Source organism: Entelurus aequoreus, linkage group LG23 (assembly GCF_033978785.1).
Source record: "Entelurus aequoreus isolate RoL-2023_Sb linkage group LG23, RoL_Eaeq_v1.1, whole genome shotgun sequence".
In the NCBI taxonomy this organism is placed as follows: domain Eukaryota; kingdom Metazoa; phylum Chordata; class Actinopteri; order Syngnathiformes; family Syngnathidae; genus Entelurus; species Entelurus aequoreus.
The window spans coordinates 7633583-7651571 of NC_084753.1; the positions used below are offsets into that span (position 1 = coordinate 7633583).

At 38.8% G+C, this 17989-nt stretch overlaps 1 protein-coding gene across 1 annotated transcript in view; it reads right to left on the reverse strand.

The window, feature by feature from the left end:
- Window positions 1-17118, reverse strand: part of LOC133641068 (serine dehydratase-like) — a 26466-nt gene extending 9348 nt beyond the window's left edge. The window contains exons 1-8 of the mRNA XM_062034902.1: window positions 16917-17118; window positions 14512-14668; window positions 14392-14428; window positions 14185-14324; window positions 13973-14061; window positions 11178-11411; window positions 10965-11095; window positions 5484-5570 (exon numbers count right to left, since the gene is read on the reverse strand). Coding sequence (XP_061890886.1) covers window positions 5484-5570; window positions 10965-11095; window positions 11178-11411; window positions 13973-14061; window positions 14185-14324; window positions 14392-14428; window positions 14512-14658 — 865 coding nt within the window. The 5' untranslated portion in view covers window positions 14659-14668; window positions 16917-17118. The remainder of the gene's footprint in view (window positions 1-5483; window positions 5571-10964; window positions 11096-11177; window positions 11412-13972; window positions 14062-14184; window positions 14325-14391; window positions 14429-14511; window positions 14669-16916) is intronic.
- Window positions 17119-17989: the final 871 nt, after the last annotated feature.

The window sequence follows — 17989 nt, forward strand, 5'->3', positions numbered from 1 at the left end:
AGGCAACAAGAGAAGTATCCTACACTTCTCTTTTGTAAAGTAAATCTGAACAGCCGATATGGGCATCTACATCAACTATATGATTTGCCTGAGAAGCTGGACAGGACAAAACAATAAATAAAAAAATAAAAATAAATTTTTTTTATAAATTTTTTAATTTTTTTTAAAATTTTATTTGTGGCGGACGTAATTTTTTCGTGGCGGGCCGCCACAAATAAATGAATGTGTGGGAAACCCTGCAATGATTGTCACACACACACACACACTTGGTGTGGCAAAATTATTCTCCGCATTTGACCCATCACCCTTGATCACCCATCTGGGAGGTGAGGGGAGCAGTGAGCAACAGCGGTGGCCACGCCCGTGAATCATTTTTGGTGATTCAACCCCCAATTCCAACCCTTTTTTGCATAATATTGTGGAACAAAACAGCAGATAATATGTCTTACCTTATACACACACCATAATAATACTGGTATGTTGAAGCACAGTACAATCCATCAAGCGGTGTGGCTTCATAGCTTACCAAAGTCCTACTAAAACATTTTGATAGATTTTTGAGCGCCGTGTGTAATGTTCTATATTTTCAATGGAACATATAAAATGTTGGCGGGGTTTACTTGAGTCATATTGCAGTCTACACATATCTCTTATGTGTGACTGGTCACACTTATCATTACACCAGGGGTGTCCAAAGTGCGGCCCGGGGGCCATTTGCGGCCCGCAGCTCATTTTTTACCGGCCCGCCACACATTCTGGAAATGCTATTGCAAAAATACATAAAAAAACATTCAAAAAAAGTAGAATGAGGTGAAATCTAACTAGAAAAAGTTGCAATGTTGACACAAAGCTGCCATGCAGGCTGTTTTTTTTCCTTTTGTCTATCTTTATTTTTCTTTTTTTGCCATTGCTCAAAAAAAACAACCAAAAAAACAATGTCATAATGAATTATTGACCTATTCAAGGCTTCAATTATTTCAAATATTTCACTTTAAAATGTTTTATGTGGAAAATATTGCATATATTGTGTGGTTGCCATACAAAAACATCAACGTTTTCTTTGACAAAAGAGCATAAAACAAACAAAATAATAGTTCAAACGTAAAATGGACAGATATATCTGAAGTTGATCTCGTAACTTAAGTGTTGAAAGTTAAAAAAAAGCTCATACAAATGTATCACTTTATGAGTGGGGAACCTTAGGTATCCTAAATATATTTAATGGGATTTTATTTATCTTTTCACTGTGATTACTCAAAAATAACAATGAATTAATATCAATGGTGTCTTGCATTATTGGATGTTTTTAAGGCTCTAATTACCAGTGGGGGAAATACTGCATATTTCAGTTTTATTATAAAAAACAAAGTTGTATTTGACAGAAAAGGCATACAACCTTTTTGTTTTTTTTCATTTTATACCAACCTAAAGTTGATATACTATAGAGATTTACTGTAAGTGTTAAATTAAAAAATAAATAAATAATAATTTCACTTGTTTTCAACATTTTAATGACTTAAACCCTTTATGGTCCCCGGGAGCCCTAAAGGTAAAAAAAAAAAAAATCCATATAGCCCTGCGGGCATTAATTTTTCCGTGTGCGGCCCTCAGTGGAAAAAGTTTGGACACCCCTGCATTACACCATGTACCAAATAAAATTGCTTCGAGGTCGGTAAGCAAAACCAGAATTATTCCAGTACATTAGGCGCACTGTCGAGTTTTGAGGGAAAAAAAGGATTTTAAGTGCGCCTTATAGTCAGGAATATACGGTTTATTGGGTTTCGGTGGTACAACAATCCTGTTGTTAATAGTGATGAAAATATCAATCAAAAACAATGGTTAGGGATGTTCGATAATATCGAGCTGCCGATATTATCGGCCGATAAATGCTTTAAAATGTAATATCGGAAATGATCGGTATCGGTTTCCAAAAGTAAAATGTATGACTTTTTAAAAGGCCGCTGTGTACACGGCCGTAGGGAGAAGTACAGAGTGCCAATAAACCTTAAAGGCACTGCCTTTGCGTGCCGGCCCAGTCACATAATATCTACAGGCTGTTCTCATCACGAATTAATGCAAGGCATACTTGGTCAACAGCCATACAGGTCACACTGAGGGTGGCCGTATAAACAAGTTTACCACTGTTACAAATATGCGCCACACTGTGAACCCACACCAAACAAGAATGACAAACCCATTTCGGGAGAACATCCGCACCGTAACACAACATAAACACAACAGAACAAATACCCAGAATCCCTTGCAGCACTAACTCTTCCGGGACGCTACAATATAAACCCCCCCGCTGCCCCCTAGCCCACCCACCCCAACCCCGCCCACCTCATGTCCCAAATTCCAAGCTGCTGTTTGGATAGATACAGGCCTGGCCCTAACCAATCTGGCGCCCTAGGCAAGATTTTAGGTGGCGCCCCCCCCACATCGGCAGTGAAGTGTATATACTCACAAGAAACCGAATAGCTTTGTCTTTGACCTTTTTTTTTACTTAAAGAAAGCACATTAACATATTATATGAGAATGTTATGTTATGATTATCTTTAACCGAATCACAGCAGTGCTCAAATTAAAAAACAGCATTCCCTCTCATGTGATATTGCTTAATTAACATTAATGATGTGCACTTTAACAACTAGGCTTACAACTATACCTAATATATAAAGGGGTGGAAAAGTGACTATTACCTGCAGGGCAAACATTAGCTAACCAGGAGGCAATAACAATGTCAACAAAAAACACCTGCTTAAAAGATCTAATACAAATGTCCCTGAGGAATGTAAGGTGGGAGTACTGTAATTACCTAACGTTACATTATTATTTTCCATAACAATTTAGCCCCCTCCACAATATTAACCCGACGTTAAAACAGAACTATTAGCAATTGCCGAATCATGTAACATTAGCTTAATGCTAAAAAGCCAGGTTACTATCACATTCTGTAACAGACAAAAAATGTCATGTAGGCTAACGTTACCTACCTGCTACCTCTGTCTTTTTCTCGTTTCTCCTCCTCTTCTTTTCTATTTTTTCTTCCCCGGGCACCTGACAGTTTTGGCCGTTTTGACATCTTGTGTTGATTTTTTGACGTGGTGAGTCCAAAAAGAGTCATGATACGGGAAGGGAGGGGGCGCACCGTAATGTTGTAACACATAATATTTCTATTAAATAGGCTTTACTTTGCATTTTAATTAACGTGGGATTATTTTTTGTATTTAGAAATAATAGTACCAACTTTTATTTATTTATTTATTTTTTCTCCAACATTTGTGGCACTGGCGTGGCGCCCCCTGATGGACGGCGCCCTTAGCATTTGCCTATACGGCCTATGCCACGGGCCGGCCCTGGATAGATAGATAGATAGATAGATAGATAGATAGATAGATAGATAGATAGATAGTACTTTATTGATTCCTTCAGGAGAGTTCCCTCAGGAAAATTAAAATTCCAGCAGCAGTGTACAGAATTGAGATCGAATTTAAAAAGTAAAAAGTAAATAATGGGGGTGTAAATGGAAACAGATTAGAAAAATATTACAATAAGAATAAAAATAATAAAAAAGCAACAATGAGAATAAGAATATAACAGTAAAATAAGAATATAACAAGAGAAACTAGGCAGTAGCGACCATGTTATGAAAAAGTATTGCACTGTTATTGTTTTGAGGCATGTTAAAAAAAATAATGCACTTTGTGACTTTAATAATAAATACGGCAGTGCCATGTTGGCATTCTTTACCATAACTTGAGTTGATTTATTTTGGAAAACCTTGTTACATTGTTTAATGCATCCAGCGGGGCGTCACAACAAAATTAGGCTTTTTGATTGATTGATTGAAACTTGTATTAGTAGATTGCACAGTACAGTACATATTCCGTACAATTGACCACTAAATGGTAACACCCCAATACGTTTTTCAACTTGTTTAAGTCGGGGTCCACGTAAAAAGGCATAATAATGTAGGGATGATACTCGAAACCGGTTTTCCCGGTTGTTTGATAAGAAAAGAACCGAGTCCTCGGACTCGAATCCCTTTTTGAGAACCGGTACCCGTTATCGAGACCACTATAGTAAAGGAAAAGAGTTGATTCCTTATTCGAATCCCGTCCCGACCAGAAATGCTCCGTGGGACATCACAATAAATGACGTCACGTAGCTCAGTCATTAGGCGCAGATAGCGAAAGCAGGAAAACAATGGACGGGAAAAAGCGCTCCAAGGTGTAATAAAGTTCAAAACAAAAGCTATAATCCATCGAATAACTTTACTGAGAGATTTTAGCAGGGTAAAACACATGACCAACACTTTTACCACCAACCGGAAACATAGCAACCAGGCTAGCAACGCACCTCCTTTACGGCAGCTGTCGCAACGTTCTTAAAACAACCGCAGCACATACATATATATACAACATATATGACACCGCAGCACATACATATATATACAACATATCTCCCTTTTTTAACTTTTGTTTTTCTTTCCTTGTAAACGTTACAAAATCACACTGTAGATGTGTTGTCTGTCTAATTATAAATAATGCAGACGAGGCGTGTTGGCTGACTTCTTGACGTTTACTTTCACAGCGTGGCAACATGCAACACTTTTCGGGGCTACCGCGCATGCTCGTAACTCCCGTTGCATGCTGGGTAGTGTAGTTGTTATATTCTCTAGCTCATAACATTTTCCCCCCTATAAAGAAATAATGTTAACTCCATAAAGTGTATTTCTTTTTTTAGCTTTAACTTTTCATTTTCTAGCATTGTAACCACATTTGCAAACAACTTTTCTCTTCATAGAATTTTCTTTCAATAAAGAAATAAAGTGCAAAAATGTCAAAGCATCATAACAAACAGTTATGTTCCAATAGCAGCAGAAGTGCACTTTTTGGAGAGCTATATTATTTTCAGTTTTGTGCCCAAGGGACTGATTTTATTTAACACTATATTATTATTTATACACCTATAGTGATCACAGAGACAGCTTGTTTTTGTGTTACCTTATATATTTGTTTTTCTGAAAAATCCCACTTAATATACTTTGGGTAACAACAGTCAATATTTATTTATTTTATTTTATTTTTTTAGGTGGGTAACAGTCAATATTTATTTATTTATTAGATTTTATTTTTTTCTTATATAATAAAAGTGAGCTTTTGTTAAACCAAATATTGTGTGTTTTTTTTCCATATACAACAACCTATCTGGACTCCATAAGAGAATCGATAAGGAATCGGTTCGATAAGAGGATTCCATAATAGACTCGAACTCGATAATTCCTTATCAAACATCATCCCTATAATAATGTGTTCTTTCCACGACTGTATATATAAGGTATCGGTTGATATCGGTATCGGTAATTAAGAGTTGGACAATATTGGAATATCGGATATCGGTAAAAAAGCCATTATCGGACATCTCTAATAATGGTGATTATTATTTTTGCCAGGTGAAAGTGACACACTTATTAAATGTACCTTCCGCCTGTAATCTGTGCACGAGCCCACTGTAGACTGCTGCCAGTGCTGCACCACATGCCATCTCCACCAGGACACGCTCCTCATCTAGCAAGGCAAGGCAACTTTATTTGTATAGCGCTTTTCATACACAAGGCAGACTCAAAGTGCTTCACAGACAACAAAGTGAAATGAAAGACAATAAAAGCAAAATTAAAATGCAGACAATGAAAATAAAAACAGTGCGGACGTTAAAAGTTAAAAGATTTAGCTGAAAGCTAAGGTGAACATAAAAGTCTTCAGTCTAGTTTTAAAAGTAGTCAGAGTTGGGGAAAGTCTGACATCTTCAGGAAGTTTATTCCAGCTATGTGTTGCATAGTGACTGAATGATGATCTCCCTTGATTTGAGTTTACTCTTGGAACCGCTAACAGATTGGTCTCAGAAGATCTTAGTGATCTAGAGGGCTTATACAGTGGGAGCATATCAGTGATATACTAGACCATGTAGTGATTTATATGTGAGCAGGAGGATTTTCAAATCAATTCTCTGATGTACAGGGAGCCAATGTAAGGATTTAAGAATTGCTGTAATGTGCTCACATTTTTTGGTCTTTGTTAGAACTCTAGCAGCAGCGTTCTGAACAAGCTGTAGCTGCCTGACAGTTTTTTTGGGAAGACCTGCAAGGAGACCATTACAATAGTCTAGCCTACTGGTAATAAAGGCATGTGCAAGTTTTTCTAAGTCTTGAGCTGACATGAGCCCTCTAAGTCTTGTTACATTTTTGAGGTGATAGTAGGCCGATTTTGTTACTGATTTGATGTGACTGTCCAAATGTAAATCAGAATCTAAAATAACCCCAAGATTTCTGGCTTTATTTGAGGTTTTCAGGGACAGTGATTGAAGGTGTTGGACGACTTTAAACCTTTCTTTTTTAGCACCAAAAACAATGATCTCAGTTTTATCTTCATTTAGTTGTAGGACATTTTGGCACATCCAGTGTTTGACTTGCTCAATGCACTGGCACAGAAGATCTATGGGGCGATAGTCATTTGGTGATAGCGCTACATAGATTTGGGTGTCATCGGCATAGCAATGATGGTCAATGTTATTATTTTGCATGATTTGTCCTAGTGGGAGCATATAGATGTTAAATAAAGTCGGCCCCAAGATTGAACCTTGGGGGACTCCACACGTTAGGGATGGGCGATACCACACTTTTAGGATTCGATACGATACCGATACTTTTTCTTGCATTTTCATCGATACCGATACCAATAATTTCTTATTGCCAATTTTTTTGTCAGTCAAAAATATTATTACTATTGTTATTATTTAAGACAAATCACAAGACAAATACAGACCATTTATACCACATTTATTATGGTCAATATATAATAAAAGTAAAATTAAAATAAATAACATAACTATGATAAATAAATTAAATATTATATATAATAATAACTATATATTATATATAATAATAATAATTAAATATTAGGGCTTTCCAATTAACAGTCAAATCCGAATTGCAAGAAGCTGCAGTTATTTTTTAAAGTTTGTGATATAATTAGCAATTAATGAAATATGAAATAGATAATGTTTTCGAAATGTAAGAAATCATGTTACAGATTAAAACCAAAATCACATTCAATCATATATTCAAGATTTTCTTGGAAAAAAATAAAACTGTAATGCAAAGATGAAGATTGTATCTCTTTCTTATCTTGTTTTAAATACGCAAGCAATTTTCAACTAACAGTAAATTCCCCTGTGTGGAAATTATTTGAATTTAGGATAATCATTCAAACAAAAATATTCAGTAAACATTACTAAAAAAAACAAAAAAACAATGCCTGTTTTAACCTGGCTGCATCGCTGTCGGCTGGCTGTGTGTGTGTTGCACGTTGACGACGCTCATTGGCTGTCTCTAGCTGTCACATGACTGGGCCAGCTCTATACTCTGCCAGGTACAGGTGTGTCCCAGCACATAGGAAGTTAAGGAAGTCATTAAAAACATCTGAAAGTGATGCTTGCACCCCCCACACGCCGCTTTTTTGGTTTATATCAATACTTTTTTCAGAAAAGTGATGCCAAATGAGTAGCGTGTGAGTATCGATATATCGTTACCACAGGATCGATACGCACATCCCTACCACACGTTACGTTGGTTGTGATACAAAGTCACCAATGGAAGCAAAATAGTTCCTATCTTGTAGATATGACTTGAACCAGCTTCAAACTGTGCCTGAGATCCCCACCCAGTTTTCCAAGCTGTCCAAAAGTATTGAGTGGTGGACAGTGTCAAATGCAGCACTGAGGTCCAAAAGCATTAATACTGAAGTCTTGCCAGAGTCTGTGTTTAGATGGATGTCATTTATAACTTGAAGAAGGGCCGTCTCTGTGCTATGAAGAGGTCCAAATCCTGACTGGAAGTTGTTGTGGCAGCCAGTAGAAGCCAAGAAGTGATTTAGTTGTTGGAGGACAACTTTCTCAATTATTTTACTTATGAATGGTAGATTTGAAATTGGTCTGTAGTTGTTGATAACAGAGGCTTCTAGGCTCCGCTTTTTTAGAAGAGGTTTAATGACTGACGTCAACACATACAGTGGTGGTCAAAAGTGTACATAGACGTGTAAAGAACATCATGTCATGGCTGTCTTGACTTTACAATCATTTCTACAACTCTTATTATTTTGTGATGTAGTGATTGGAGCACATATTTGTTGGTCACAACAAAACATTCATGAAGTTTGCTTCTTTTATGAATTTATTATGGCTCTACTGAAAATGTGAGGGTCAAAAGTATACATACAGCAATGTTACCTGCAATAAGGTACTTTTGGTAGCCATCCACAAGCTTGACCACTTGACCACTAAATTGCTGCAGTTCAGCTAAATGTGTTGCTTTTCTGACATGGACTTGTTTCTTCAGCATTGTCCACACCTTTAAGTCAGGACTTTGGGAAAGGCCATTCTAAAACCTTCATTCTAGCCTGATTTAGCCATTCCTTTACCACTTTTGAGGTGTGTTTGGGGGTCATTGTCCTGTTGGAACACCCAACAAGACCCAACCTCCGGGTTGATGATTTTAGCTTGTCCTGAACAATTTGGAGCTAATCCTCCTTTTTCATTGTCCCATTTAAAGCAGCAGTTCCATTGGCAGCAAAACAGGCCCAGAGCATAATACTACCACCACCATGCTTGACGGTAAGGAATGGTGTTCCTGGGCCTCACCTTTTTCTCCTCCAAACATATTGCTGGGTATTGTGGCCAAACAGCTCCATTTGTGTTCCATCTGACATCACATGGACAAAGATAAGACCTTCTGGAGGAAAGTTCTGTGGTCAGATGAAAGAAAAATGGAGCTGTTTGCTCACATTTCCAGTAGAGCCATAATAAATTCATAAAAGAAGCAAACTTCATGAATGTTTTTTGTGAGCAACAAGTACACTATATTGCCAAAAGTATTTGGCCACCTGCCTTGACTCACATATGAACTTGAAGTGCCATCCCATTCCTAACCCATAGGGTTCAATATGACCTTTTGCAGCTATTACAGCTTCAACTCTTCTGGGAAGGCTGTCCACAAGGTTGCAGAGTGTGTTTATGGGAATTTTAGACCATTCTTCCAAAAGCACATTGGTGAGGTCACACACTTATGTTGGTGGAGAAGGCCTGGCTCTCAGTCTCCGTTCTAATTCATCCCAAAGGTGTTCTATTGGGTTCAGGTCAGGACTCTGTGCAGGCCAGTCAAGTTCATCCACACCAGTCATAAATGTCTTTATGGACCTTGCTTTGTGCACGGGTGCACAGTCATGTTGGAAGAGGAAGGGGCTCACTCCAAACTGTTCCCACCAGGTTGGGAGCGTGGAATTGTCCAAAATGTTTTGGTATCCTGGAGCATTCATAGTTCCTTTCACTGGAACTAAGGGGCCAAGACCTACTCCTGAAAAACAACCCCGCACCATAATTCCTCCTCCACCAAATTTCACACTCGGCACAATGCAGTCTGAAATGTTGCGTTCTCCTGACAACCTCCAAACCCAGACTGGTCCATCAGATTGCCAGATGGAAAAGTGTGATCCATCAGTCCAGAGAAGGCGTCTCCACTGCTCTAGAGTCCAGTGGTGATGTCCTTTACACCACTGCATCCCACGCTTTGCATTGGACTTGGTGATGTATGGCTTAGATGCGGCTGCCCGGCCATGGAAACCCATTCCATGAAGCTCTCTGCGTACTGTACGTGGGCTAATTGGAAGGTGACATGAAGTTTGGAGCTCTGTAGCAAGTGACTGTGCAGAAAGTCTTTGCACTATGCCGGGGGTCGGCAACCCGCGGCTCTAGAGCCGCATGAGGCTCTTTAGCGCCGCCCTAGTGGCTCTCTGGAGATTTTTCAAAAATGTATGAAGAATGGAAAAAGATGAGGGGAAAAAAATCCATTTTTTTGTTTTAGTATGGTTTCTGTAGGAGGACAAACATGACACAAACCTCCCTAATTGTTATAAATCACACTGCTGATATTAAACATGCTTCACCGATTCGAGTATTTGGCGAGCGCCGTTTTGTCCTACTAATTTTGGCGGTCCTTGAACTCACCGTATAGTTTGTTTACATGTATAACTTTCTCCGACTTTCTAGGACGTGTTTTATGCCACTTCTTTTTCTGTCTCATTTTGTCCACCACACTTTTAACGTTGTGCATGAGTGCACAAAGGTGAGTTTTGTTGATGTTATTGACTTGTGTGGAGTGCTAATCAGACATATTTGGTCACTGCATGACTGCAAGCTAATCGATGCTAACATGCTATTTAGGCTAGCTATATGTACATATTGCATCATTATGCCTCATTTGTAGCTATATTTGAGCTCATTTAGTTTCCTTTAAGTCCTCTTAATTAAATTTATATCTCATGACACATGAAATATGGCTTTTAATTTGTTGCGGCTCCAGACCGATTTGTTTTTGTATTTTTGGTCCAATATGGCTCTTTCGACATTTTGGGTTGCCGACCCCTGCACTATGCTGACCTCTCTGTCAGTTTACCTGGCCTACCACTTGGTTGCTGTTGTTCCCAAACTCTTCACTTTTCTTATAATAAAGTTGACTTTGGAATATTTAGGAGCGGCTGGATTTGTTGTATCCTATGACAGTTCCACGCTGGAAATCACTGAAAGCGGCCCATTCTTTCACAAATGTGTGTAGAAACAGTCTCCATGCCTGAGTGCTTGATTTGATACACCGGGCCAAGTGATTAGGACACCTGATTCTCATCATTTGGATGGTTGGCCAAATACTTTTGGCAATATAGTGTATGTGCTCCAATCACTCTATCACAAAAAAATAAGAGTTGTAGCAATGATTGTAAAGTCAAGACAGCCATGACATGATGTTCTTTACACGTGTATGTACACTTTTGACCAGGACTGTAATGTTTATGCAAGGACTGGACACTAACATTTGTTGTCAACAAAACAAATAAAGAGTGCGAAGAAGAACTCACCCAGGAACGTCTCTAAAGCATGAAGGGCCTGGCGGTCAGTCACCACTTCAGAAATGACCGTCACCTCCTTGCTTTGACTGTATTCAAATGCTTGCTTACAAACGGTCTTGGCCCCGAGACATTTGGCCTCGCTGCGGAGCGTTAAGGGAGGAGAAACATGCCAACTCAGAGTCTTGCCAAACGACACATGTTGTGATATTCAGGCGATGTAACCTGGTGATGTCATCCAGGGTGACTCTCCTTCCCGCCTTAACGGACGCATTCAGACAGTCGGCCCCCGCTGTCTCCATGGCGATGATGGGAACGCCCGCCCAGCCGACATCCTTCAGGCCCTGGACCACGCCACAGAGGAGCCCACCTCCGCCCACAGAGAGCAGCACCGCTACAGGCTTGACACCAGGGCCCAGACTGGTTGCAGACTCTGTGATCACACTGGAGTGGCCCTGCCTTGTTGTCACATGTTTATGGGAGGAAGAACATACTTCATTGGTCCTTTGCAGCCACGGTTACACGGTACAGCATGAATAACAATGAAATAGAGTAACACATACAAATCTAAAACCTCCTGTGTAATGTTGCGTCGGACCAGTTCTTCCTCCAAGGGAATCTAAGTTACTGGTCAATCCCAAGTTCTTTTGGATGACATATAAGCTGAGTAAGAAGGATCACCAGGACAGAATAGGAATATCATCTAGTTTTATTGAAATTTCAGGAGAACAACCTAGACTAATACATTCATACCGGCTTCCTAAGTTGTTCTAACACTCATACGGAAGAGCCTCCTTCTTACACAAAAAGAAAGCCCCCACCTTTCAGGGAAGGAACACGGCCTCATTGTTCCACTGCAGATAAGATATAAGGGAGTACTCCAACTCCTACATTCCAAGTCTTCAAGGTAACACACACAGTTTACTTGCGGACAAATAGAAAGAGAACAAATGGAAAAACACTAGCTGTTTTCAAATATGTCTATGAATAGAAATAAATAACTCTTGTATATATATTAGGGCTGCAACTAACGATTAAGGGGTAAGGGGTAAGGGGTAGCGGGGGTGTATATTGTAGCGTCCCGGAAGAGTTAGTGCTGCAAGGGGTTCTGGGTATTTGTTCTGTTGTGTTTATGTTGTGTTACGGTGCAGATGTTCTCCCGAATTGTGTTTGTCATTCTTGTTTGGTGTGGGTTCACAGTGTGGCGCATATTTGTAACAGTGTTAAACTTGTTTATACGGTCACCCTCAGTGTGACCTGTATGGCTGTTGACCAAGTATGCATTGCATTCACTTGTGTGTACGTCCGTGTACACAGCGGCGTTTTAAAAAGTCATACATTTTACTTTTTGAAACCGAAACCGATAATTTCCGATATTACATTTTAAAGCATTTATCGGCCGATAATTTCGGACATGTCTAGACAAGATATCACATTTGTTTGTGTTCTTTTTGTGGTTGCTATGCCTAAATATACCTAGAAGACCTGCCTGTGCAAATAAACTAACTCATGTTACGTCCTAATGATGAATATTGTAATTGTTGGTCCAATCCGCCGCTTTTTTGTTGTCGATTTTTGTTGTTGTCGTGCAGGAAAGCCAAGGGCTTTATTCGACACGGATGATCACATTATAGCGTTTTTGGTGATATTTGTTAGCATCAAGAGAGTATCCTTAATAGTATTGATAAAGTAGATGAATACATCTCAACAGCAATTACTGAATCTTGATATCACTAGCAAACATTGCTGAACATCTGCAGCTAAATAATGACATCTATAGTTAAATAATGACATCTATAGCTACATAATGACATCCATAGTTAAATAATGACATCTATAGTTAAATAATGGCATCTATAGCTACATAATGACATCCATAGTTAAATAATGACATCTATAGTTAAATAATGACATCTATAGCTACATAATGACATCTACAGCTAAATAATGAGACTAAATATCAACTTCACACATAAAACAACTGCAGATGTGAATTGTAGATGAGACTAATATTTGTAGCAGTCACTATGTTATTTAGTCACTACAGTAATTACAACTTGTGTTCACATTCACAGGAACCACATGGGTTAGTCTACTCTATATACAGTATTTACAACCTTACTAGTGTTCACTTCACAGCCACAGATGGTTCATCTACTTATTGACATTATTTACACATTACCTTGTCTGTTTCAGTCACTATATTATTTAGTCACTACAGTAATTATGTTCACATCCACAGGAACCACATGGGTTAGCCTACTCTATACAGTATTTACAACCTTACTAGTGTTCACTTCACAGCCACAGATGGTCCATCCAGTTATTGACATTATTTACACATTACTATGTCTGTTTCAGTCACTATGTTATTTGGTCACTACAGTAATTACAGCTTGTGTTTACATCCACAGGAACCACATGGGTTAGCCTACTCTATATAGTATTTACAACTTTACTAAGGGTTCACTTCACAGCCACAGATGGTTCATCTACTTATTTACATTAATTTCACATTACTTTCTGTTTCAGTCACTATGTTATTTAGTCACTAGTGTAATTACAACTTGTGTTCACATCCACAGGAACCACATGGGTTAGCCTACTCTATACAGCATTTACAAACTTACTAGTGTTCACTTCACAGCCACAGATGGTTCATCTAGTTATTGACATTATTTACACATTACTTTGTCTGTTTCAGTCACTACAGTAATTACAACTTGTGTTTCACAACCACAGGAACCACATGGGTTAGCCTACTATGTACAAAAATGAAGAAAAACGGAAAATATTTTTTTATATTTTTACAGAGATAAAAAAAAGACGGATTTCCGACTATAGACGGAAAAATCCCATGCCTCCATTTTGTGCGATCCAGAATAATAATAAACGTATCATGGATGTTTTGGGGATATGGAACAAAGCCAGAATACCCTGAGAAACCCACCCAATCACGGTGAGAAGGTGCAAACTCTACACCTGGTCTGCGAGGCTGGACATGCTATGAATGCACCTACCATATCAAGGGATGGTCAAATGGAGAAACGTAGGTAAGTCCCTCTGTTTCAGCAAGTCGAAGTGCCTCGGCGTTAGCATCGTCCCAGATCTGCGCACAGGGAAATTCTTATGCTTTACTCCCAACAACATGTTCTATCTTACAACAACGTAGTCTACAGAAATGCACGTTCAGCTCCAAACTGACACATGCAGCAGCGAGACGACGCTCTACCTTGCCGACTATCTTCACAGTAGCACCTTGATCCCGTAGTCTCTGGACAACAAGGTGAGGGGTCGATGAGGGAATTACGATGGTGGCCGGCACACGCATTTTTCTGGCTGCGTAGGCAGCCGCCATCCCAGCATTACCACCTGGAAGAAGACTTCTGTCACATTGCAGTTCTACTAAGATGTGATAGACGAGCTGCGATACTGAAACCTGAGGAGCAGACGATTCCTTTAGACGTTGACGCAAGCTGCAGAGGAGAGTTGACATACAATTAGTCCCCATGCAGAGCATTTCCACACGCTTCTATACTGTATGGCGGCCTCTTTTTACCTGCTGGCACAGGTGCCCAATACCACGGATCTTAAAAGAACCAGACGGCTGGGAGTTCTCCATTTTCAAATACACAGCAGTTCCCACACGTTTGGACATGGCGACACTCTCGAGGAGAGGCGTGTTCACGTGCAAATGTTCATCCATGGTGTTAGAGCTGAAAAGCAAACAACTTATTAACACGATAGTTTGTATTCACCTGAAGTCACGTCCGGTTCATTAACTACGCAAACGCGAGCGTCTGTTGTCATAACGTTCTGCCTTTCTCCAAGGAAAACACCCTACGCCTGTTTTAGGCTGTTGGATCCGTTTAAATTGTGAAAAGGATACAAGTTTCTTCAGAGTTCTTCGAGAGGTAATCAAGACGGGTGAAATATGTCAAGATTTTACCAAACGTGACGAGTAAAGTAGCACAGGGAACAGATCGAGTTGAAGAACGCACAAGTTTGCAGTGATCACTTCATCACAGGTTTGATACACTTTTAACTTTTGTACTTCCAGTTTAAGTATTTACTAGATACTATTGGTATTTTATCTTGTTTCTGAGTTCTTGAAAATGCATTTTCGTTACAAGTGTTTTGCAAACCACACAAACTCGATGAGTCTAAAGAAAAGAAAGCAAATGTCAGCAAAACCTGAAAGAGTTAAGTTTTTAACAAAGGCAGCACATACACAATGTTGACATCTACGAAAGTAGCTTACCACCACCAGGTGTGAATGAATGATGGGTTTTTAACATGTAAAGCGACTTTGGGTACTTAGAAAAGCGCTATATAAATCCCAGGTATTATTATTATTATTATCTATAGTTATATTTTGATAAACAATCATAAATGAATCTTTCAGCACATACACAATGTTGACATCTATAGTTATATTTTGATAAACAATCATAAATGAATCTTTCGGCACATACACAATGTTGACATCTATAGTTATATTTTGATAAACAATCATAAATGAATCTTTCAGCACGTACACAATGTTGACATCTATAGTTATATTTTGATAAACAATCATAAATGAATCTTTCAGCACATACACAATGTTGACATCTATAGTTATAATTTGATAAACAATCATAAATGAATCTTTCAGCACATACGCAATGTTTACATTTATAGTTATATTTTGATAAAGACGGGGGAAAACACGCGTACCCGTAAACGGTGCGTGCAACAAAAACAACAGACATGGTATCTTAGACGCAAAGTTTTCATCTGTTTTGTGGAGTAGAATGATGTCAGGAGCACAATAGTTCCACATGTCTGGGAACGCAACCGACGTATAATCCATGATATCACTCAACAAATCTGTCTTTGATAAAGTATGAGGATCAATTCCATTGCATAGTTAGATTTTTTTGCTCTTTTCTGCTTTTTGCAGGAAGATTTAAGCCTCTTTTGAACTCGATAGTTCGTGCGCTGCTTGCTGTACAACAGCCAAGGAATCAATAAAGTACTATCTATCTATCTATCTATCTATCCATCTATCTATCTATCTAAATAATCTCTCTAATTATCTAATCTATTTTAGCTTGGTTGACCACCACCGGTTTGCACTTCCGGGAAGAAGTCACGTGTCAGAATACAAGCAATAGACCCGCATGCGCAGTGACGCTCTATAACAGAGTATTACTTTTTTTTTTAAACAGGTTAGGTTTAAACATCCATTCATCCATTTTCTACCGCTTGTCCCTTTTTTGTTGGTTTAAACAAATATTCTAAAACAATTAGCGCGGTGACAAAGCTCAGCACAAGTGTGGAAATGCGCAATTTGAAAAACAGGTTGAATTTCTTGAAAGCCTCGCTGTGTATAGTTGTTTTAATAATAACGTATACAATTATCGATTACTTACGTTAAAACGCAGTGTCAATGAACCAGCATAAACCCGCGATTAACTTTTTGTTGCATATTAAACAACATTGTCTTCTAAAACGTTACTAAAGTGAGGTTATGCTGAAACAACAGCCACAATTATTTCCGGTTAGCACTTCAAAATAAAGTACCTTACCGCTATAACGTTGACCGGACTTGATTTTCTAATATGAGCCGTCTATTTCATGGTTCTGGTGGTGTGTCTGTGTCAAGATAGTGTATTGGCAATGATTATTTATCAAACTATCTAAATTCCCCCGTCAGTTCGACCTACAGTAAACTGGAAAGTAACTGGGATTTTATAATAATTCTGTCACCACGACACCGGAAGTTACTCCTCTCATAACCACTTCTAGGTGACGACGTGCCGTGGAGTGGAGTAAAACTAAGTTATCCACTCATAAGATAAAATACCAGCGGGGTTGTCTCCGTACATTTGAAAACTAGCAGCGTGTATTTACGTTGTTGGCGGCGAATTCTGGCAACGTCGCGCTGTTCCAAATGCATTTCCGTCGTGGCGCACTTACCGGAAGTGACGATGTAAATATCAGCCAGCGTCTTCGTTTCTCCTTTTTGGATGTCCCACTCGGAGTCGACGATAAATGAGGGGTCTCTCTCAATTTGGAGTGTGTCGAGTGCGGCATCGAATTCTTTACATTCGGCTCCGCTTCCTCTCGTTCGTTTTTCTTTTATTGAAATGACGCAGCCTTTCAGAATAAAACACATCAATTCCTGTTCAAAAACACAGGCGGAAGTCACGAAGCTTGATGTCGAATTTTCAAAATAAAGCAGCGTAAACGCAAAGGTACCGCTAAATATTCTTTAAATTATTGTCATTAATCTAATTTGTCATTACAAGACGGTTACAATTCATCCGTGCAACTCCCACCTTCAAACACCACACTCACGATATTATTTTTATTTTTACAATATACACATTTGCTTTAATATCATAACCATCGTTACAATTATGCACAAATGCTTGTTCAGTGTCAAACTCTACATGTAGACAATGTGAGCAGTCTTGTCACACAATGGCATTGAATAACATCACAGTACAATCATGGAGATACAGTTTAATAAAAAAAGAAAAAGAAAAAACAGGTTGTTTTTAAATGATAATAAACAATACAACAAGTGACGTGTTAGTCAGGCATAATGAGTGATGTCATGTAAAAATAACCATCAGTAAACATGGCGGCTTGATCCAAATAGCAATTTTATTGATACCAACGGGAGCGCTGTAGCAGTATCGGCTCGATACGAGCGTGATAAGATCGATATTTTCCAGGTATATTTTGACAAATATATTATAATTTGTGCTTCCCAATGCATTTTTGACATATTGTTTCCAAACTCAGGACACGGGAAGACTTGGAGGGCAAACAAAGGATTTGAGCGAGAGCCGAAAGTAGTCTTTGCTTTTGTTGACTCGTGTTTTTGTCTTCGATATTTGTCCTGTGTTTTCTTGGGATTATAACAAATTAACGGGGAAAAAAATCACAAAATGATTCAGTGATGTCTTAGTAAATATAAAGAATGACTACTGTGTTTACTTGGCATTGCATCATACCAACATGAGAACTGCTGCCCACCCTTA